This window comes from Denticeps clupeoides, chromosome 10, assembly GCF_900700375.1.
Source record: "Denticeps clupeoides chromosome 10, fDenClu1.1, whole genome shotgun sequence".
Taxonomy (NCBI): domain Eukaryota; kingdom Metazoa; phylum Chordata; class Actinopteri; order Clupeiformes; family Denticipitidae; genus Denticeps; species Denticeps clupeoides.
This window is the reverse complement of record NC_041716.1, coordinates 14,290,626-14,314,805: the sequence shown is the minus strand read 5'-3', so window position 1 is coordinate 14,314,805 and position 24,180 is coordinate 14,290,626. Positions and strand designations below refer to the sequence as shown.

Here is a 24,180-nt window from a genome sequence, read left to right as displayed (position 1 = left end):
GTGTCGACCTTGCATTAATCTGGCCACATAAAACTGGTGATTTGTGTGTGTACATGAATCAAGTGCAATTTACATATGTTAAATTGTGACAGATATTAAAGATAAAAGATAACGCTGATAATTGAAATAAAATATTAGTACAGGAATAGACGAAACTGTTGTATTAAACTGATCACTTACGACACAAGCACAATTGAATGTTATAAATGAGTGTATTTATATAAGACAAAAGCACAACTGACACATGTAAGAACACACATGTAGTTTCATATTATGCATAACATATACATGCACTTGATAATAAAAAAAAGTGCAACTCAAAAATGTTCCTTTTTTTCAAGGAATATGGCATTCATTTAAGGGATTCTTTTCAACAAATACTGGAAATGTTGAGTTTCCCTGCATAGTTTACAAATCTCAGCTCCTATGAAACAATCAATTCAAGTACTACAGTCCACTTAAGGACCAATAACAATCCACAGTATGGTGGATTTTTCCTTTCAGGAGCCTCGTCTTCACAAAAGACCAAAGAGATTTCATATTATGACAATACATATTCTATTCAGCTTTTGTGCAAATCAAGTTTCACAATCACATAGTGAACCGATCCTCACATTCAGATGATCTGAATTGGGGGGTTCATATCATCCCTGATGTGCTGTCAGGTCTTCAGTGATGGATGCAGAGTGGAGCCACATCTTCAGCGGGAGACGGGAACAGGCGCAAGGTGTCTCTTGAATGCCTTGTGTAGCCATTGTGGAACAGCAAAGCCTTCTTTAATGTGAAAAACGATACAGTCTTGTCCCAGATGTCAGCGTTGGGGACACCATTCTGCAGCTGGGTCTCCAAGACAGTCCGAAGTTTCTCAGCACCACTGGTACACTTCCTCTCCAGACTCAGGATCTTACTCCTGGGAATAAGGGCATGAAACATTAGAACGCGGGCTCTTCCATCATTTAAACAATCAGAAATATTTAATTCATACAAGTTAAATTCCCGTACCTTTTCTGCAAGTCATTCATGGTGAAGAGATGGCTGGTATGAAGATCCGTCTGTAGACTGGAGCCAAAATGTCTGAAGATGCACAATCTTTCCCTTGTATTTATACAGAGCTCACTGAATTTTAATATCATTTAAGTTCTCACACTCCTCAACCAATCAGAACACAGCACACTGACAATGGTACGAGCATGAATTGGGTGACACAATTGGTTGAAATGCAGCGAGCAGGTGGGAGTGGGAGCAGTCGTTGTCCGCTGTCAATCATGTGACGTCCAAGTGGCTGGGAAATAAATCCGAGGCCTTTGTAAGGGGGTAAAGACATCACTCCCGTTGTCCGCTCAGAATGAAATGTGGTGGGAAACTGTTGTCAAACATCTGCTGGGAGAGCTCAGCAAAAGGTTTAAAAAGTTGCAAATTTCACGTTCTGAGTGAAATTTTTCCATGATTATTGGCACTTTGCATGTAATCATGGCAAGAAACAAGAAATTTGAGCATATATTATATTATATTATATTATATTATATTATATTAGATTATATTAGATTAGATTAGATTTATAAAATATATTATTTTTTATATGTTTATATCAGTTTATTAGTACAGTTCCTGTTTTATGTTTAGATGACCAGGCTGCTGGTTTCATGGCTGGAGGTGTGCAAGGGCTACAGATGGCAAGCCTGCCTGGTTTCTGCCGTCTCTTCAACGCTGTGTGGGAAACAATGTGTGAACAGAGGCTTTGTGTGGAGGGGGCACACTTCCTTTGTGTGGTGGCTTGGTGTCATTAACACAGACGTGTGGGAAGTGTTACGGCACTGACTCTCCCACGTTCACTCAGAGCTGATGGACCAGAGCTGTGTGTGTGAGTGTTTGACTGTGTTATGTGTGGGGTAAATATAGAGTAAAAATATGATAGAATTTTATAACTTATGTAGCATGAATTATGGTAAATAATTTATTTCTTAAATTATTTTCATCAAATCCCTCCCGGAAGGTCTGGATCCCTGTAAAGAAATGAGATTACTGCACCAGGAAACTGGATCCACTCTCAGACACACACTCTGATATCAGAGGGAGTGGGATCAATTTACGAGGTCACCACTTTCCCAGCATCACAGGACACCAAGCGACACCCGCACTGTCACACACACCCCGCCTGTGTGTAGAAGACCCCATTGCCTAATAAACCCTGCAGTGACACACACACACACACACACCTGCTCCCAGAAGAGAGGGCAATTGTCCAGGGGCAATAAGCACTTTAGTGAACATGTGGCTGCTCAATGCTCTGCCAAGCCCTCCCATTGGCTGCAGACTGTGAGAACCTCCAACAAGCCCAAGACCCACACATTCATATGGTGATCTGGGGGTATAAATAGGAGAAGGAGCGTGACACACAGACCACAGCTCAGATCAACCTGCTCCTCACAGAGACAACAGCAGAGACGCAGCCATGGCTCCCACCATCACTGGACCAGTCACCTATGCTGTAGAGTTTCCAGCTCTGACTAATAAGGTAAATGCAAACATCTTAATTCTTCACACTTGTGCAAATGTAAATCTTGGAATAAAAATTCTTATACCATTACAGACAGGTTACAGTGTTTCTAAACTCGTCCCTCTTCTCTCTCCAGCTGAGAAAGCCCATTGTGGAGAAAATGCGCAGAGATCGCATCAACAGCTGCATTGAAAAGCTCAAGTCTCTCCTGGGCCAGGAGTTCCTCCAACACCCCGACTCAAAGCAGGAGAAAGCTGACATCCTGGAGATGACCGTGCACTTCCTGAGACAGCAGCAGCAGCAGCAGCAGCAGATCCAGTCGCCCTGCAGTACTGGCGCTGATGCAGGCTACTCCAGGTGTGTGCAGGAGGTGCTCCACTTCCTGTCTCGGGGTGACGGGCAGACGCAGTCCCACAGAAGACTGCTGAGCCAGCTCCAGCAGAGAGGCCAGCTCCAGCCCGACACCCAGCTCTGCAGCAGCAGCAGCAGCAAAGACCCAACTCCGGCCTGCAGGCCTCTGTGGAGACCCTGGTAGAGCCGTGTGGACTCTGTACACCTGGACCAACAGAATTCAGCGTGCCACTCTGAGAAGGGCACACGGAGTAATTCTAAACATGTAGGAACTGTGTTCCTGTTGTTCTGCTCTTGCAGAACGTAGATCAACTTTCATTAATAGAAAGTATGCAGAATGTTATTTCTTACTGATGTATTGTCAGTATTCATTTGTCTTATCATATAAGACTGTTATTACATTTACATTTTAAAGGGTATTGTTTAGCTATTTAAACTGATTGTTACACATTATCATTACATATTATACATTAAGAGTTTGTATGTGACCCAAAAGGGTCAAATGAACTTGCAGTGAATGTGAGTGTTATCTACGTCGTGCAACATGTTGTTGATTTGTTTACAGTTAAAAAACATTTCATTATTCTGAGATGGTTAAAATGTGCATGTTATCATGCAATCAACTTAAACTTTACTGCTGATTGCTGTTTAGCAGCAGAGGTTATATGAAATATTTAAATTAAATAAAAGTATTCCAATACTTTGGTAAAATAAAATCTCAGCTTATCATGAAAACTCTTTCACTGGATAATTGATTAATTCTATGGATTTAGTCTACTCCACTCAGTTCTCCATTCTTAATTCACAGCAAAAGTCAGTGGACTGTCCCAAACACCCAGAAACACCCTACCAGTAGTAGCCTAGTGGGTAACACACTCACCTATGAACCAGAAGACCAAGGTTCAAATCCCACTTACTAACATTGCAAGACACCATGAGTGTCTCCAGGGGGGCTGTCCCTGTAACTACTGATTGTAAGTCACTCTGGATAAGGGCATCTACATGACACAAAAACTAGACATTCATGGACTGATGTAGTTTACATTTACATTTACAGAATTTATCAGAGTGACTTAGAAGCAGTATTTACAGGGACAGTCCCCCCCAGGAGCAACTCAGGGTTAAGTGTCTTGCTCAGGGACACAATGGTAGTAAGTGGGATTTGAACCGGGGTCTTCTGGTTCATAGGCGAGTGTGTTACCCACTAGGCTACTACCACCCTAGTTTACATTCGTGGTCGGAGGTCGGAGATGGCATTGGGCCACAAGCCCGGAATTTTTTTCAAGCTTAACAAAAAAAGTTTCACCACAAAGGCGTCTGTTTAAACCAGCTGTTGCTGTCAGTTTACCTATCACATCCTGCGATGACCATAACCGAACTTTACACATCCTGACCAGAGGATGATGGGCTCTTTTTGGTTCCTCTCCAGTTTTTGTTGCTTTGCTGCTCACCAGGGGCCTTTACACTGATTGTGACACTTCACAAATGATGACTGAAAGATTGATAAAGTGATAAAATATTAGGCATGACAGATTACTTCAATTTTAAGTCAGTGTTCACTGTTTTCAGTTTGGCTCCAAGCTGGAGTTCATCCTATCAGCCTTTTTAGGATGCAGCTCTCTCTCATTAAACCAATAAGAACTGACGAAGCACTTTATGAATGTTTAAGAACCTTAAACATTCCAGCATGTTATAGTTCTAAGTGGTCAGTAAACTGAGCTTGGAGGTGACCTATCATGACAGAAGTCTCTGCATGAATGAAATGGGATACAAAATCAGTTGCTTTTATAGTGTTCTTTAATTAATCAGAAATATAAACATTAAAGATTTCTTGAACATCAAAAAGAGTGTCAATTAACATGACAGAAGATTTTCAGAAATGAAATACAATGTACTCGGTCTGAAGAATTTTCAAGACTGCTTGCATAACAGTTCAATTAAAAGTTGTGCTGTTAATTAAGCAGAGGTTCTAAGTGAGAGTGACAGTTAAATCTTGGATGTATGAGAAGCAGAAAAGGCACATTTGACATCATTTTGCCAAGCTTCACAGAAGCCCAGCACTTAATATGTTAATAAACTTTTACCATTACACCATATTTAATGTAATACATCCATACAAAGGACATTGTGGCTTCTTATATAATAAGAAAGAGAATTTGCCTCTTGGTGGCAGAAATGTAGTGGCTCAATTGACATGAACTTAAAATGTTCTACCAAAAAAGCAGAACAACAGGAACACAGTTCCTACATGTTTAGAATTACTCCGTGTGCCCTTCTCAGAGTGGCACGCTGAATTCTGTTGGTCCAGGTGTACAGAGTCCACACGGCTCTACCAGGGTCTCCACAGAGGCCTGCAGGCCGGAGTCGGGTCTTTGCTGCTGCTGCTGCTGCAGAGCTGGGTGTCGGGCTGGAGCTGGCCTCTCTGCTGGAGCTGGCTCAGCAGTCTTCTGTGGGACTGCGTCTGCCCGTCACCCCGAGACAGGAAGTGGAGCACCTCCTGCACACACCTGGAGTAGCCTGCATCAGCGCCAGTACTGCAGGGCGACTGGATCTGCTGCTGCTGCTGCTGTCTCAGGAAGTGCACGGTCATCTCCAGGATGTCGGCTTTCTCCTGCTTTGAGTCGGGGTGTTGGAGGAACTCCTGGCCCAGGAGAGACTTGAGCTTTTCAATGCAGCTGTTGATGCGATCTCTGCGCATTTTCTCCACAATGGGCTTTCTCAGCTGGAGAGAGAAGAGAGATGAGTTTAGAAACACTGTAACCTGTCTGTAATGGTATAAGAATTTTTATTCCAAGATTTACATTTGCACAAGTGTGAAGAATTAAGATGTTTGCATTTACCTTATTAGTCAGAGCTGGAAACTCTACAGCATAGGTGACTGGTCCAGTGATGGTGGGAGCCATGGCTGCGTCTCTGCTGTTGTCTCTGTGAGGAGCAGGTTGATCTGAGCTGTGGTCTGTGTGTCACACTCCTTCTCCTATTTATACCCCCAGATCACCATATGAATGTGTGGGTCTTGGGCTTGTTGGAGGTTCTCACAGTCTGCAGCCAATGGGAGGGCTTGGTTTGACAATGACGAATGGAGAGTCACCACAAGCCCACAAGACAATAAGCGTGTCTTAGGGGAGCAGGTGGAGGACTGTGTGTGTGTGTGTGTGTGTGTGTGTATGTGTGTAGGAACCATATAAGATTTTCCTTTAATCAAGCAGTAACATTTATATGAACATTTGTCCACTTTAACAACAAATCATTCTAGCCTATTCCTACTCAAATATTGCAAAATTAAAGATTTTTATATATACTGATGTTTCTCGTCCACCACACTGCTGGGGGTTGGGACTGGGAATGGGAATGAGACTGTGGTCTCACAAGATTTCCCACACTCTGGCCATTCACACAAGTTGAAACAGTCCCACCACAATGCAAGTGTGCCTCATTAAATGCTAATTCAGCCATGGGACAGACAAAATATTTACAAGTGATTAGACAGTGGATGCCTGAAGCAATATGAATAAGGTCCGCTGCATATTCCTCAGTTCAGATTTTTACTGTACTTATTGTCTTAGTCTTTTTCATATATTAATTTAATTAATTATTATTTTTGTTTTTTTTGCAGTTTAGGTTCTTTTTAGGAAATTATTGAATTAGAAATCTTTAATTAGACAATTTATTTCACATAAAATGAAAAGTTTTCTTTGGGTGTATAATCATATACCAAAACCTTATGCACACAGTATTTAATTTGTGTTGGTGTGATTGGACAATTCAATTAAGCATAGCAATGCTGTGTAACACTCAGGGTTCCCCTGTCCCACATCCAAATTCCCATTTAACAAGGCACACTTCTATTGTGCTGGAACTGTTTCATCTGTGTGTGTGTGTGTGTGTGTGTGTGTGTTTGTGAAAGAGACAGAGAGAGAGTTTGTAATCTTGTGTGGGAAAGCTTGTAAGGCTACAGTCCCATCCTGAGCTGTGTAAACATTAATAGCACCAACAGGGAGAAAGGGGGGTTAGAATAATGAAACTGTACAGTTAAATAGGAATTCCTATGATATACCCTCAAATCTCTATATGTAAATTAGTATATGTGGTATTTTAATACATAATTATTTACTAAATTTACTGAGCTTTTAATTATATACATTTCCTAATAATTCTACAGTTTGCCAGAAAGTAAAAAAAGATCACATGAGACGTATTTTAAAAACTCAACCCCACTCTTAAGTGGCACATAAAGAACAACAACAAGGAAGTTCACACACACACACACACACACACACACACACACACACAGACAGAGTCCTCCACCTGTTCCCCTAAGACACGTTTATTGTCTTGTGGGCTTGTGGTGACTCTCCATTCGTCATTGTCAAACCAAGCCCTCCCATTGGCTGCAGACTGTGAGAACCTCCAACAAGCCCAAGACCCACACATTCATATGGTGATCTGGGGGTATAAATAGGAGAAGGAGTGTGACACACAGACCACAGCTCAGATCAACCTTCTCCTCACAGAGACAACAGCAGAGACGCAGCCATGGCTCCCACCATCACTGGACCAGTCACCTACGCTGTAGAGTTTCCCACTCTGACTAATAAGGTAAATGCAAACATCTTAATTCTTCACACTTGTGCAAATGTAAATCTTGGAATAAAAATTCTTATACCATTACAGACAGGTTACAGTGTTTCTAAACTCATCTCTCTTCTCTCTCCAGCTGAGAAAGCCCATTGTGGAGAAAATGCGCAGAGATCGCATCAACAGCTGCATTGAAAAGCTCAAGTCTCTCCTGGGCCAGGAGTTCCTCCAACACCCCGACTCAAAGCAGGAGAAAGCCGACATCCTGGAGATGACCGTGCACTTCCTGAGACAGCAGCAGCAGCAGATCCAGTCGCCCTGCAGTACTGGCGCTGATGCAGGCTACTCCAGGTGTGTGCAGGAGGTGCTCCACTTCCTGTCTCGGGGTGACGGGCAGACGCAGTCCCACAGAAGACTGCTGAGCCAGCTCCAGCAGAGAGGTCAGCTTCAGCCCGACACCCAGCTCTGCAGCAGCAGCAGCAGCAGCAAAGACCCGACTCCGGCCTGCAGGCCTCTGTGGAGACCCTGGTAGAGCCGTGTGGACTCTGTACACCTGGACCAACAGAATTCAGCGTGCCACTCTGAGAAGGGCACAAGTAGTTCTCAGTGTAATAACAGTGTTTATCTCTTGTGTTTATAAGAGTATCTGAAAGATCTTTCTGAAAGATGAAGTATAGGCAACATTTGCCTCTATTTGTGTTGAGTCATGCACTCTTACTCCAGATTCTGCAGCATCCAAGACATTTTTGGATGCTGTGTTGTCAAAGAATATTTATCCCACATTGGGGTGCTTTAATATGACTATCAGGAACACTGTGCATTCTTTAAAATGAGAAGCACTTAATTTGTTCTGTTAAACTTTTTTCTAGAACTACATTGTGTGTATGTGTTTTCTGTTGAAACTGTCTCAATTGTGATTTTATGCTGTATCAGTGTATCATGGTAAAATGTGCTGGCCTATGGTTTAGCCTCAAAAATGTTTTACTAAAGTGCAAAATAAAACAAAATCCTGTATCTGAATTGAATTGTGGTGTCTTATTGCACTTAATGAAATAAGTGGGGGTAAAAAGCGGGGTAGTAATAAGCCTAGCTAGTAAGGAAACAGACTCGAAATCAGAAGGTTGCTGGTTCGAATTTCAAACTGCCAAGGTGTCTTTGAGCAAGGTACCATCCACACATTGCTCCCCAGGCGCCTGTCATAGCTGCTCACCAAGGTTAAAAGCAGAGGACACATTCCGTTGTGTCACCGTGTGCTGTACTGTGCTGTGTATCACAATGACAATCACTTCACTAATAATACTAATACTAATAATTTAAAATGAGCTCATTTGTACCAGGATTCAGTATGCTAAATTAATTTAACTTTACTCATCAAATACATTATTTAAAATTTACATGACACAGGTCTATAAAATGCATTTTTTCACAAAAGTATTTATATTTTGCATTTTTTTTTTAATTTCATGAGACTAACTAAAACATAAAACTTTTTTATGAAAATATTTTACAATTGTACTGAAACTCAATTTAAACAATATTGGTGATAAATACAGCAACTTTCAGATAAAGTAGCAATTGAACATTACATTGCAAATGTTTTACAAACCTCTCAAGTATGCAGGAAATTAAATTCTATATTTATTCTCTTCGTCATTTTCAGATGAAGGCAACATTTAAAGCCCAGATGGCCATGCTGCATGTAACAAAATGCCACAGTGCTGCGACAAATGCATTGCCTAATGTGATGTGTAACAAGACACACGTCTATTGTTCCCTTATTGGGGCCAAAGAATGAGCCGACTGTGGGAAACGTAGGAGTAACGACTCACAGAGATGTCCTGGGAACCTCACTTGTTCGCAAAGTATCCCAGCTTTTCCCATACCTCCCCTATTGGTGGCTTTACACATGAAACAATGACCAGACTGTTCCAGACTGCAAAAACACAGACGGGATCTCGGAAGCTGTAAAGCGGGGCACGCCACTAAAGGGAATGCTTTCGGTGCTACATTTGCAGGTGAAGGTCTTCACTTTGTCCAGTGCTCGGCCTTAAGTTGTGGGGCTAGGTTTTCTGTGACATTTCAGTCCCACTGTAGTAAGAACATTGCTGGTGAGAACAAGAAGAGAGCAGATGTTCTGGTAAGCACACGTCATAAAAAAATTTTTAATCTACATTACAATTTATTTATGGTAAAATTGAGAAGAAAATATATAGGCTCCATTGCACTGGGATATCTTTTCAGCCAGCTGGACAACAGAACAATGTGTGAAAATCCACACAGTTGCCATGTTTCATGTGACACATGGCTTCTGTTTGGCACTCCCAAATGTTGTTTATCACACTCAATTAGCGCTGCACTTTAATAACCCAACTACAGGGGATAGTGGGAATTAAAAGTTTATGAACTTTGCACGTTTCAAGATAAAAATCAGAAATCCATATCTGTAATATGCAAACCTTTCAAGGCTCAAATTAATAAAAAAAAAATTATATAGTTTTTTAATAACAAAGTCGTGCTGGTTAGGTTAATCTCGCCCTTTTTCATTTCCCCATATCCTGTAGTAGTAGGGTCATGTAGTAGGGTGGGAGGAGAGAAAACAGGGGACTAGTAACCATGCTCCGATCAACCAGCATATAAACTGTGCATGTAATCACCATTTATTATCAAGTAAATTTTTGGACCATTTAAAAAAATTAAGACACGTATAAATACAGCCCAGTGTATCATTCATGTAAGTAAGAATGAAGACAAAAATAGAAAACGCACAAATAATTTGTTCGTTTTTTAATATATAGCGTTTTAATATTTTAATAGCAGATCTGGCAACACAGAATCAAGTTATTCTTATAATGTTCGCCGTCTGTATACACATTTATGACCGCTGGCCCTTATCCAGAGAGACTAACAGGGACAGTCCCACTGGACACTCTCAGGGTTAAGTGTAAGGGACACAATGGCAGCAAGTGGGGTTTGAACCTGTGACTCTCTGTGGTCTTCTGGTTCATATGCGAGTGTGCCCCCCTCCCCCCACTGGGCTAGTACCACCCGCGTTCTTATAAAACTGTCGTCTCTGGCATCGTGACATGTGCCTGGTGTCGCGTCCCCGAGGCGTGAAGGGACCACAAGGCCACGCGCCACCGACATCCCCGAGGCGCGTGTCGCCGCTCGGTAAACTTCAAAGCCACCCCCGACCCCACCCATGTCACCAAACGACAGTCACGCCTTGGCTCGGCTTCGCCGCTTCCCGCCGACGGACTTGTGAGTTTGTCGCACTTCGCGCCAAAAGTGTCCCGCACGCGCCTCGAAGTTCCCACGGTGTCGCGGGCTTTGAACTCGGCGTTTGTCCACGCGCCTAAAAAACACACAGGCACAACCAAGAAAGCCACAGTTCAGCTATTCGAAGCTTCACATGAACTATATTACATTATTGAGAAGAAATGGAATAAACATGACCCACGCCACGCGTGTTGCGACGGTCATAAACACGCGCTTCTGCCTGCATTCAGTATCAAGTACGTGCTTTGTTCGTGCAGAAATACACATGGCTTTCATCTTGATGTCATGACACTGCTTTTGATGTCTTGGGAACTTTTCACTTGATTGTAAAACCTGTAAAAGCCGCGCCCTGTTGTCCCGAGCTGCAGCAGGGAAGTGAGAGAGTGGGAACCGGTCCCCAAGGCTTTGAAATGCTAATGGTGTGTTATAAATAGGGAGGGGACCCTTCAAGCGCACCTCACAGCTCACTTCACCGGAGGCATGGCCCCATACACGTCTGCTCTCCCTGCTCATCATCATCTCGGGCTCCCTGACAAGGACAGAATTAAAGTAAGTTTTGTTTTGTATTCACTAAAAAGTTATTCTGTTCCACACACAGGTTTAGAGTGTATTTGCTTCACTGGCACATCATGGCAAATATTTCTGTAATTAAGAAAGAAAAGACCCAGGGATCTAGATAAAGTAAGCAGAAATGGACCAGTAATCAATCCCTGTGGGACTACATTGATGGGCCTCAACATTAAAACCACCCGATACTCCACTTGAGCTGGTATCTGTCCATCAGGGCATTAGCAGCACATCCTTTATGTCCCGTAAGCCACCACAGATCAGACCAGACCACTTTGCGAACTTTCATCAACTTTCTCATTTTTTGTAACGTCACTTTCATCAAAGCTGGGGTCAGTTGGTTCAGTCTCACTCTTGATTAGTCATTTTGCCAAGCAGTGGATTTAATGTTGGAGCTGATTTTATTTTTTTGTTTTATGAGCTGGCTTTTCTTTACAAAGTGTTCATACAAAAGTTTGACCTATTCTCCTTTTTTCAACAGTTGAGGAAACCAGTTGTGGAGAAGATGCGCAGAGATCGCATCAACAACTGCATAGACCAGCTCAAGATGCTTCTGGAAAAGGAAATTCTCAGTCAGGATCCCAACGTCAAGCTGGAGAAGGCTGACGTCCTCGAGATGACCGTGAATTTCCTGAAGAAGCGGCAGACTTTTAGGCCAGCAGCCAATCAGGTGGACTACAGCCACGGCTACTCTCAGTGCTGGAGGGACTCTGTCCACTTCCTGTCCAACACATCCTGCAGCTCTACACCCTCACAGCACACACAGAGTGTCCAGAGAGACACCAGAGACCACCACTCATCACATCCTGCCGCCCATAAACTCAGCTCAGCTGTCCAGGAGCACACTGCCAGCCCGAGAGCCGTCTGGAGGCCGTGGTGACACTGCAGAGACCGAGATCAGCAAACTTGAGGGACATTGGTGTCTCTCAGAAGTGTTGGAGATGTGCATTTCCATATATTATTTACCAATTATTTTATTAATGGCTCTTAACATTGTTTTCTACACAGCTTATATTTTCTAATATCCACTGGAATTCAGCCTGTATTAGAATTGTTTGTGTGTTTTGAGGCAGCCGACTCCAGTGGAGTTTATTTTAAGTCATGAATATATGAACTTGTATTTCAGAGAATATTTCTCCATTTTGAAATATGTTTGCTTTAGTTCAGGTCTACTGTAATACTTTTAATTATGGTACTAGACTGATTTTCAATGTGTTGTTAGAATACATAGGTTGCCCTGTGTGTTGTGTAACAGATAAAGCTCTTATAAATGTTATTTTCTAATAAACATAATCACTTTAAACCATTCTTGAAGTAGACTCACTTTTTAGTGTAAAAATGTTCTTGTTCTTTATTCTATGTTTTATAAACGCTTGAGATTGTACATCTGAAGATGGTTGTCACATTTTTGCTTGTCATCCTATGCTGTTTCCACCCACTTTATTGGCAGTCATCTCTGTCACATGAGGCTCATTAAAAAGCTCTTGCATTTATTATATAAAAATATCTTTTAATTGACCTCTAAAAATATCAGAAAACAAGCAGGTTTGAAACATTATAATTTTTTTGATTGACAACTTCATTATTTCGCCTTCATAGAAGATACAGTTCATAAATCAGTTAATTGGTAATATAAGAATTGAGTTCAATTCTGCACAATTTCATTTTGATGAATTACATATTCACCTTCCAGGGAACAAAAAAATCGAATATAATGCACATAATTAATATAAATTAATTACACACAACTAAGAGAAATGTTCTCAAAATACTCTACCAGTACACTGATCCTGATAATACACTCCTCTGGAGTCAAATAAGATATATAATTATGGACAAAACTTTAAACTACATTACTAAATTCTTTTCAGATAATGCTACAATGGCACAATTTGTCCATTGGCATTAGGACACATAATCATAGAATAAAATCTCCAACACTTCTGAGAGACACCAATGTCCCTCATGTTTGCTGATCTCGGTCTCTGTAGTGTCACCACGGCCTCCAGACGGCTCTCGGGCTGGCAGTGTGCTCCTGGACAGCTGAGCTGAGTTTATGGGCAGCAGGATGTGATGAGTGGTGGTCTCTGGTGTCTCTCTGGACACTCTGTGTTTTCTGTGAGGGTGTAGAGCTGCAGGATGTGTTGGACAGGAAGTGGACAGAGTCCCTCCAGCACTGAGAGTAGCCGTGGCTGTAGTCCACCTGATTGGCCGCTGGCACAACACGCCGATGCTGCTTCAGGAAATTCACGGTCATCTCGAGGACATCAGCCTTCTCCAGCTTGACGTTGGGATCCTGACTGAGAATTTCCTTTTCCAGAAGCATCTTGAGCTGGTCTATGCAGTTGTTGATGCGATCTCTGCGCATCTTCTCCACAACTGGTTTCCTCAACTGTTGAAAAGAGGAGATTGGTAAGCGACTGAACAAACACATTCAACACAGGAATTTTCTTCAGAAATACGGCTTTTCAGAGATGAAATAAAACTTACTTTAATTCCGACCTTGTCAGGAAGCCCGAGATGATGGTGAGCAGGGAGAGTAGACGTGTATGGAGCCATGTCTTCAGTGAAGTGAGCTGTGAGGTGTGCTTGAAGGGTCCCCTCCGTATTTATAACACATCATTAGCATTTCAAAGCCTTTGGGAATGGGCTTGGCCCACACCTCACCCCCATGAGTAGTCTCACGCCTGACTTGAGAAAATACATCTTAAAGATGCCCGAACTTTATACAATGAATGAACGAATGTACAAACTGTACCATGTAGGAAGTGAATAGATTTTACCATATTATGCAACTACTTGGATAACTGGGGTAACTTTTTTTTCACATCAGATAATGATTATTATCTGAGCGGCATTAGTTGCAGCTACCAACTAGAGACATTAATTTGGAAAGATAACTGATTATTTAGATTTCTGCCTTAACCTGGTGTTTATATTGCATAACATGTTCATATAAACCCATTACCAGTCAAATGTAGCTACTCTGTGGAGACTTAGATGGAGGCCACTTCCAATGCAAGAAGCATATTTAGTATTTTTTGTTGCAGGAAAAAGTGTCATCATGCGAAGCCGCTTCATGAGATGCTCATTAACATGAGTGAATGATAAGAAAGTGTTGTCCCCGTTGTCCAACTTCAGGTGCTGCTGCCATCACAGCAAAACCTCTCTGCTTCTTCCACCTATTTGCCTTCTTTGCTTTTTTTTTTTATTATTAAATTAACTCATGTGTGATATTTCATATTTTTGTGTCTTCAGTTTTGTTCTATAATGTAACTCAAAGTTTAATCACAATTTGAAAAACTACTTCTAAATAAGTTTCTAAATAAGCAAATATTTTGTACTATACAATGATTATATTTCATCTTATACTGCGACACGGTGATTGTAAGACTCAAATCATTTCTCACACTCGGGAACACAGAAACCTCCAAAGCACAGATGTTCCTCCTGCTAATGCCACTTAAATGCAGTCATTGAGCTTCTCCTCTCACGGCACACTTCTTTTGTTCTCCCCTGAGAACCTCGGGCGATGAATGGACGGGGAGTGTGGGAAACCCGTCCACACAGCCGACTCACACGTTCCACAGTCAATGGAGACGACCTCACCGGCAACACAAACCCCTTTTACAGTCTTTCCCGGCCACTTCTCCACAAAGTGCTTCTGTGCGTATGTGTGCAAAGAAAGCTGGCTGTTTTTTAACATCAACATTCGTATGGCGAATTTCAGAAAAAAGTATATAAAATAATTTTGTGATGTGCTTCACTTCTGGCTTAATCCAAGATTTAATTTACCCATTTAACCCATTCATGCTGTTTGACCATGGACACGGTCAGCTAAACGCACTCTGTGTTAAATTGGTGCCTTTTGCACCCCACTTTAACCTGGATCCAGTTTATATCCGTCACCCCGAGGAAATACGCCAGCGGCTGATGCATTACATTTCTCTGTTTATTGTTCACTCTTTTACTCACTATGGACTCAGCAGATATCTTCTTTGTATTTTATCTCTATGTTTTGATTGCTCAATAATTAAAAAAATAGCATAAAACTGCACATTCCAAGCCAAAGTATAAAAAAAACCCGTGAAACGGTGGCCATTTACAACTTATTAGACATCACTTCACTTTTCCTGATATACTCCTAAAAAACATCCTCTGACAACTAAATAAATCTGAGGAAGAATCATTAGTTGAATATGAATGTATATAATTGTCCCTCCACTGATATGAATAACCTATGACCTCACATAGGCTTTTCCTGTAATAAATCAGCCGAACATCCACACAGATTTATGACAGCCAGCGTTAATAATGCAAACCTGTTCTAACATGCCAGCCAACATTAATAATGTTTTACACAGCAACTCACAGCATTGACATGAGCTGTAAAATGAAAATCCATCTGTTTTCACTGTTTGGTCATAGTGTACATTTGAATGCAGTTCTGAAAGTGGCTGGCGGTGTTCATCTGTGGCTTCACTACAATGATGTACATTTTGGGCAGGAAGTAGCCTCCCAGGATACCGAGGACGCTCAGCAGGATGGCTGTGACATACATGGCCATGACATAAGTGTTCCTCTGGATGCTGTAAATGGTGAAGAACGTGATCCAGGAGATCATGTAAATCATGAGGCTGAAGGTGATGCACTTGGCTTCGCTGTAATTGGCTGGTAGGTCTTTGCCCATATAGCTGAGGCAGAAACAGAGGATGCTGAGAGTAATGACATAGATCAGCTCCACGAAGGCCCCCGGGGACAGAGTTCGGCTGCACTCCTCCACAATGCTGTCCTGGTAGAAGTCGAAGTCCTCACTGGGGAACGGGGGGTCTAACAGCACGCGCAGTAGGGAGATGAAGAACTCCGTTGCAGAGATGAGAAGAATGACCAGCTCCGGGCCCTTGTTCTTGGACCAGGTCTCGTAATAACGGGGCAGCTTGGCGGCCCACTTAAAAATGCAGACCACCTGGAAGGAGCGGACGGCCACGCAGGACAGGCAGACAGTGAAGCTGAAGACAAACAGGGACTGTTTGAGGAGGCACCCCAGCGGCGTCGGGATGCCGAAATGGCACAGGGTGCTGCCGGCGGCTGCCGTGAGGGCGAGCAGCATCACCAGGCAAGTCTTCCCGCCGGCAGACTTCACCACAGGGGTGTTGAGGTGCAGCAGGAAGACGAGGGCCGTGCTCAGCGTGGAGACTAAGGTGAAAACCAGGAGCATCAGCAGCGCCGCAGACATGGGGTGAACCCAGGGCAGGTACAGCACCGTCCGGTCGAGGCACCACTCGCTCTGTGGAGGAGACCACTCTCGCTGCTCACAGAGCTGGCAGTTGGTCGAGCCTGGGGTGCATCATCAATACCGGAAGCCGTCAGCTTTGCTTTACAGTCCACACATTCAGCACTTAACGCAAATTAACGCAAGCAGCACCCTGTGAATTCTTGCAATGGATGACTTGTCACACTGTATAACGGCAAATGCCTAATTTAATGTGCCTAAATGTGGGTGCAATCCAAAAAGCATACACTACTGTTAAAGGGTCATTTCAAAGTTTCCTTTTTTGAATGGGAAACAATTGTGAGGTCCGTTAAAAAGCCATCAAATGTGTCAAAACCCCAGTCCAGACATTGTTCATGTTGTAAATGGCTCTGGTGGCTGGAAATGTGATGGAACATCTGCATACAGGCAGAGAGGAACTCTATCAGCAGCAATTACTCTCGAGTTGCAATGGAATGCTGTGTTTGTTAACCCAGGTCTGTCACTTTAAATGATTCATTCATTTTTTTTTTGGAAAACAAGGAAATTCCTAAACGACCGTAAACCTCTGAACAGCAGTGTAAATGTGTGCCAATGAGATTAGAACCACAGGAAGTCAAATGCAATACTCACAGGTTTGGCCTTAATTCATTTCTACCTCATAAGGTTTACCAGCAATTTGCAGTTCATAGGGACACAAGCTGGGTTATGATATATATGTTTAAATTTCTTCTAAAATTATGCCAAAATGGGTTCATACATCCCATCAGGTAACATAAAATAACTATAAAAGGGACAACCAGGAAAAAGATACTAATTGTGAATTTATTTGTAGAACTGTGTAAAAGACTATATCTTCTTTCTTGAACCCATCAGCCTGTTAGTGTTGAAATGTGATTGACCAAAACCAACAGAAAATTCCCATGAAGTCCGCGAGGGACTGTCTTTATAATAATTGCCAGTAATTGCCAGAGGCGTTTTAGCAGCAGTGCACATTGAAGAGTAAGAAGACTCTACCTCCTAGTGGTGAATAAATAAACTACAAGTAAAACTTGTAAAACGTCTACCAACAATTAGCAAGTTACATTCGGATTTGTTGCTACTCAATCTGCTCTTTTCGCTCCATTTATAATAAATCATTCATTGCAAATCTGGAAATGTGAGCTGTTTTATTAAGGTTCAATAAACCCTAGTACATCCTAATCCCGTTTCCTGTCATTGGCCTGTGATATACATTTAGTGAAGTTTCGATAATGTACCTGTTTTGTTGAGAAATGTAGAAGCAGGACAGGGCATGCAGTCAAAGCAACACTTGTGCTGTCCTGTCTGCAGCTGCATGTAGCCAAAGGGACAATTTGGGGAACACACTGACGTAGGGACCTGAAACACAACAATATGCTCATTAGCTGGATTAAAACTGGATTAATATATTGGAAAATAAAACAATATGGTCAGATCTGCACCACATGATATAATTGTTAAAAGGGGTTAACTACCACGGGGTGGTAGTAGCCTAGTGGGTAACACACTCGCCTATGAGCTAGAAGACCCAGGTTCAAACCCCACTTACTACCATTGTGTCCCTGAGCAAGACACTTAAATTGCTCCAGGGGGGGACTGTCCCTGTAAATACTGATTGTAAGTCACTCTAGATAAGGGCATCTGATAAATGCTGTAAATGTAAATGTAACTTTATCACGGCTAATAAAAACGTCTGTGCCTCCAACACAGTGGCATCTATGACATATCAATAGAGAAAATATTTTGGAACCACTTGTTATTAAATAATACAAGGATATTAATTTAACATTTAACAACAGGCATGTAGGATTGCAAGACTCACCACTCCACCCGTCCACCACTGGATCTTACTTGGGTCGACATACAGGTTGGGCGGGTTAGGACTGTACGAACCAACAACTCGCAGTGACCACTGGTTATTGTTCCAGATCCATGTCACAATGTCATACCCGGTGGGAGGGTTCCCGTTCGCATCAAAATATACTGACCAGTTCCTGATGGAAAACCTCACATCTTGCATCTTATTTTGCAGCTAAATAGGAAATGAAGCAAATATGCACATGCTCTCATAATCAGGTTAATGGACAAATGTAGACATGATTAAATTATGCTTTTAATATAAAAATGTTCATAAATATTAAATATATACAATACATTTTAATATACAAATTTTAAACTTACTCACAAGCAAAGGTTTTAGATCGTAAGATACTGCATAGATGTCTTGTGGTTTTTAATAAGGATACAGGCTTATTACTGCGCATCACATATACGATTTATACAACACTGTCTTACCTCTGTTAGTAATCACCGCCATGCTGACCTTGTTTAAGACGATGCATTAAAATTGTGGTATGTGAAGCGAATAAACAAACTGAGGACAGTTTAATGTCCCTTGTACAACTTGTACATCTACAACTTCCAAGTATAATGTCCCTGGTACAACTTCATATTTGTATGTCATCTACAATACAATCTATAAACATCATCACCAAATTATCCTGGTTCCAAAATGCCTGTTGAACCATTCCCTAAAGGAGGAACCTTTTATTTTGAGCATCTCATCATAAAATATGATAACTGGGGTTCATCTCTGTGGTCAGTTGGTTAGCAATTGTCTTGGGAGAAAACATGTTATTCAATAAAGGGTAGGAATGATGAGGTCTAGTGAGACCTAAAAACTGGACAGACGGGTAGAAAGTCACACACTCTACCATTGTGTCCCTGAGCAACTCCTTTCATTAATGATTGTTAGTCATTCTGGATAATTTTGTCAGATAAATGCAACATAATGCAAATATCCTAGAGTTTGACCTTACCTGCCATGGCTGGACGTGGGTCTTCTGGCACTGGCCAGTGTGACAGCCCAAGGCAAGGTGCAGAGCGTGGGCTACAGCATACACCGCTTTGTACACGTTAACCGAGGACGTGGTGTCGTAGTTCTCCAGGGGGTAGTTCATCGAAGCCATGGTGTAGAGGTCGGTGTTGTCCAGGCAGCTGACATTACCGGTGGGATCTGAACCTTTACTGTGCTGGAGCTTCCAGACAGACTGCTGTTCAAAGTCTCGGAAGCCGAAGAGTTTGGAGTATTTCACGGACACTCCAACGACCGTCCCGATGGTACTGATCTTTGGAATCCCTGACACGAGCGTGGCCACTGACCAGTCTTCCGTACCGATCCAGACCTTACCTGTAATATTAGCCTCGATCACAAACGGCATGAAGCCCTTTACCTTTCTTTTGCCCGAAAACACCACTATGGTGTTGACTTTGGTTTTGACAATATTACTAACGATGTCTCGCATGCTTTGCTGGGTGTCGGTGGAGTATGTTGGGATTATTCCCTGGTACGCAATGCAGATGCCATAATTTGAGGACTCAACAGACAAACTTCGCACTCCCTGCTGGCCGTAAGGATCGTTACTGCCCAGTAGAGCAATCCAGGTCCAGTTGAACTGACGCAGCATCTGAAGCATGGCCATCACCTGGTTCTTGTCACTCGGTATGGTTCGGAAGAACGAGGGATACAGGTACCTATTACTCAACAGTTCGTTTGTAGCTTCGTAGGAAACCTAAAAAAAGAAAGACATGCACAACGGAGCAAGGGGACAGAGAAGTGGATGATTTTTGCATGCTGGAGTATTCATTTAATTCTGTACATAAACATGACTTATTTGCCCTAAAGATTTAACAAAGCAAGCACCAAAGCTCACCAGTGGCATCAGGTAGGCACCCAAGGCACTAGCAGGGGTGAAGGCATAGGAGCTGCTGTCAGGTCCGATCAAAGCCACGGCTTCACTCCCAGTTTGCTGCTGGTTATAAAGGTCAGCCAGCAGCTTCACAGTGGCCAGTATGCTGGCAGGCTGAGAACATGTATCGTACAAGTGGTACCCCAGGGTGACCCCGGGGAGTAGGCCTCCACCACGGCTGTTGTTGTTAATTTCCTCCACAGCAAACCTCATGGCTTGTACTAAATTATAGCCGTGTGGGTTTGACACCCCCCTGCATAGGCAACAGCAACAGATATGTCATGACATTTTATTAACAATGTGATTTTCAAACTTCATAATACTTTAGGACAGTGCGGTAAATTGTGCAATTAGATTGTGTAGTTAAAATGCATATAAAACTGTTGAAGAGTTTTGTAAGTCATGAAAAAATTTGTATGAGAGTATTTGTACTAGTGTCCTCTAAGGGTGTCACTTTCTTACATGGCTGTGATGAATGAATATAAATTACTGTTAAAAACCTCAATCTGTGATCTAAATCATTACAAGGTCATTACAGATGTGAGTGGCAAGGTACATCTAATCGCCTTCAAAAAGTAGTATCAATCGTGAGTACAGAAATAAACTGAAAGAAAACATTTTATAAAATGCAAAATAATGACTTCAAATATAACACCGTCTCGTTATAAAGAAGTATTTTATGTTTACAAGGAATTAGGCCACAGCGTTATGGACAGAGCTCTTAAATGTGCATTTGAGCTTCACGAGAAAAGCTTCTTGTGTTTATGAACCAATTGTGGAGAAAATGTATTACTTATGGTAGTAGCCTAGTGGGTAACACACTTGCCTATGAACCAGAAGACTACAGAGTCACAGGTTCAAATCCCACTTACTACCATTGTGTCCCTGAGCAAGACACTTAACCCTAAGTTGCTCCAGGGGGGGGGACTGTCCCTGTAACTACTGATTGTAAGTCGCTCTGGATAAGGGCGTCTGATAAATGCCATAAATGTAAAATGTAAACATTCTTGATCATCAACATTGCAGTAGGTAAATAAATGAAAAGTAAAAAGTTTTCAGTCCCATACCTCATTGTAGGTAGAAAATGTTTCGATTCGTGCTATTCTTGCATTGTGTATGGAATCAGATTTGTGCTAAAAATTTTGGAAACAAAACTCTCCTAATATCAAACTAAAATACGACGTTGAAATGTAGAGGCTGGAATTTTTGCCTACATCTCGCTCTTCTTCATTTTCTATGCTCTTTTTTCACAGTCACCGCTGACTTTTCAGTCGCTCCGCCCCGTTTTACGTGAGAATTCGATTGGACGTTGTCTCGTGTGGGCGGGGCTTCGCCTAATTGGCCAGCAGGTATTTGAGTGACAGCTCGGGAATAAGTGCGTTCGGAAGTTCGACTCTTGTGGCATCCGTAGCCTCATATTTTAGCCTTACTGAACAGATATGAATGCTTTGTGTGTTGATAAATCATATTTGCCAAGTAAGGCTGAAATATGAGGCTCTCTGGAAAGAGCCGAACGTCCCATCACAACTCCATCATTAACATGCTGCGATCATATATGGGATGGGACGGGATTGGCGCACACGACCCACTGCATTGTAAGTACGCTGACATTATGACAACAGTCCAACATAAGACGGGGCGGAGTAACTGAAAAGCCAGCAGCGAAACTGTAAAAACATTCTAAACGCCTATTTTACATTTCATCGTCGTATTTTTGTTTAATGTTAGTGTGTATGTGCGTGTGTGTGCGTGTGGACTCACGCCCCGCAGTCGGACAGGTAGGGCAGCGCGCCGCTCCGCGCGTACGAGTTGTGCAGCGGGAACATGCCCGCGATGACGTAGTCTCCCGCCATCCGGAGTCCCGCGCCATCCGCCTCCAGCAGCGGGCCGGCGAGGAAGAGGAGGATCGTGTGCGCCTCCATGGCCCCGGCGTCCCCCCCGCTGCCACGGACTGCGCCCACGCCGCCGTCTTATAGACGCGCCCGCACGCACCTGCCAGCGATTTGCATAGAAGCGCGACGCCATTTGCCTGGCGGCCTTTGTTTTTCTGGCCACGTCTTAGCAGAGATAATGATCTGGATAGCCGATTCATCACGTCTCAGCAAATCGCTACCCGTAATTACCGCATGAAAGTGAAGTGGTTGTCATCGTGAAACACTGCAGCACAGCACACGCTGACACAACGAAGTGTGTCCATCACCCTCGGTGAGCAGCGGGCAGCCATGACAGGCGCCCGGGGAGCAGTGTGTGGGGACGGTGCTTTGCTCAGTGGCACCTCGGCGGCTTGTGATTCGAACCGGCAACCTTCTGAGGCCGCTTCCTTAACTGCTAGGCCACCACTGCTCCGTCCACATTACATTTACAATTACAGACGCTGTTATCCTCAATCAGGCTTCACTACGATGGGACTTAAATTGAGCTTAGTAGCTCAAAGGTATCTTTATTAGATTAGAACCAGCAAAAGCAAAGTACACACAACAGTATTATACAGCAAGTACGTACCACAGGGATGAATTATAATAAAGTACATGCCAAAAGTTTGCACACACTTTCTCATTCAATGTGTTTTCTTTATTTTCATGACCATTTACATTGGTAGATTCTCACTGAAGGCATCAAAACTATGAATGAACACATGTGGAGTTATTGCTGCATTGCACCTCTGATGCAGAGACATAAGCTTGCACATTAAAAACATCTAGATGGAATGACTGTAATTATCTGTGTTCTGGTTGCTCTGCTGCTTCATTGTATAAACTTGAGCTCATCCAAAACTCTGCAGCCAGGGTTCCTACATGCACTAGAAGGTATGATCATATTACTCGTGTATTGTCTTTGCATTGGATTTCCGTTAAGTTCCGTATTCACTTCTAAATTCTGCTTATTACAAATAAAGCTGTGCATGGTCTTGATCCAGTTTATCTTGGTAACCTACTAGTCCCTCATAGCCCAAAACACTCCCTTCCTCCTCTGGGAGAAGACTTACTGGCTGTTCCCCATGTACGTAAAGTCACTGCTGGAAGTAGAGTATTTGCTTATAGAGCCCCAAATCTTTGGAACAATCTTCCGAAGAACGTACAGGATTCAGACACAGTATCAGTATTTACATCCAGGCTAAAACCCGGTGTTTCCTGGTTCGGAGTGATCACATGACATGGCTGACCTTCATGGACTGTCCCATCTGATAGTCCTTTGCTGGGACTATAACACACTACCTGGATGCTGATTCATTATACACAAGTGAACTGCAAATGTTTGGGAGGGATTGGCATGTCATGTCACATTTTGTGTCACCGTGTGTTCATTAAAGGGCACCCTTGACTAGTTCCTCATTGAAGGTTGAAGGATGGCAGCTACTGGGCATCAGGGCACAGATGTAGTATTTTTTGCCATGAAGTAAAATTTTTCAAGAATTGTAAAGAAGTACTTCCATTCCATCCAATCCAAAGCAGAGGATGCATTGGGGAGTCTGAGCAGAAGGGGTGTATAATAAATCAAACAAACAACAAATGTTGAAATAAGAGTAACAATTCTTGATAAAACTAGTTTGCTCTTTGGATGTAATTGATGGTAAAAAAAAAATTCCAACCTGCGTGCCAAAACTTCAGCATTAACATTTAAAGAAATTAGCCTACAGGAAGAACATTCCACTGGATCCTCACCTTTATTTGGATATGTATTTTTTAAGCTTCTATAGCTTCATTATAACCCTAAAAGAAAATATTATATAAAACAATTATTTGTACATATGTTAGGCTATAATAAAACCACTTTACTTTTACGAAGTTACTTGTTTATGAAAAATGATGGTGTATCGCTTGAAAACCACACTTCAATGAAAGTAGTGATGAGTGATCTAGCCGTGTTACCTGAGCCTGGTGTAGTTTGGA

The 24,180-nt window shown here is 42.5% G+C and overlaps 3 protein-coding genes and 3 pseudogenes across 4 annotated transcripts; 3 read left to right on the top strand and 3 right to left on the bottom strand.

The window, feature by feature from the left end:
* The first annotated feature begins 1,190 nt into the window (after window positions 1–1,190).
* On the top strand, window positions 1,191–3,407 carry LOC114798046 (transcription factor HES-5-like; annotated as a pseudogene).
* Window positions 3,408–4,752: 1,345 nt separating this feature from the next.
* Window positions 4,753–5,917, bottom strand: LOC114798553 (transcription factor HES-5-like; annotated as a pseudogene).
* A 1,301-nt stretch (window positions 5,918–7,218) lies between these two features.
* Window positions 7,219–8,446, top strand: LOC114798532 (transcription factor HES-5-like; annotated as a pseudogene).
* A 2,729-nt stretch (window positions 8,447–11,175) lies between these two features.
* On the top strand, window positions 11,176–12,248 carry her12 (hairy-related 12). The gene is made up of 2 exons (XM_028994547.1): window positions 11,176–11,251; window positions 11,751–12,248. Exons 1-2 carry the CDS (start codon window positions 11,183–11,185, stop codon window positions 12,147–12,149), a joined length of 468 nt encoding a protein of 155 aa, XP_028850380.1. The 5' UTR covers window positions 11,176–11,182; the 3' UTR covers window positions 12,150–12,248.
* A 1,007-nt stretch (window positions 12,249–13,255) lies between these two features.
* Window positions 13,256–13,938, bottom strand: LOC114798679 (transcription factor HES-5-like). Its single transcript, XM_028994568.1, has 2 exons — window positions 13,760–13,938; window positions 13,256–13,661 (listed from the first exon to the last, which is right to left on the bottom strand). Exons 1-2 carry the CDS (start codon window positions 13,826–13,828, stop codon window positions 13,263–13,265), a joined length of 468 nt encoding a protein of 155 aa, XP_028850401.1. The 5' UTR covers window positions 13,829–13,938; the 3' UTR covers window positions 13,256–13,262.
* Window positions 13,939–15,203: 1,265 nt separating this feature from the next.
* tas1r1 (taste receptor, type 1, member 1) lies at window positions 15,204–22,514 on the bottom strand. 2 transcript variants are annotated; one of them, XM_028994985.1, is made up of 6 exons: window positions 22,052–22,514; window positions 20,255–20,543; window positions 19,361–20,113; window positions 18,364–18,573; window positions 17,780–17,900; window positions 15,204–16,606 (listed from the first exon to the last, which is right to left on the bottom strand). In XM_028994985.1, exons 1-6 carry the CDS (start codon window positions 22,210–22,212, stop codon window positions 15,681–15,683), a joined length of 2,460 nt encoding a protein of 819 aa, XP_028850818.1. In that variant the 5' UTR covers window positions 22,213–22,514; the 3' UTR covers window positions 15,204–15,680. The 2 variants fall into 2 exon arrangements, with proteins under 2 accessions (XP_028850818.1, XP_028850819.1); XM_028994986.1 differs by having other exon boundaries at window positions 21,358–22,191.
* Window positions 22,515–24,180: the final 1,666 nt, after the last annotated feature.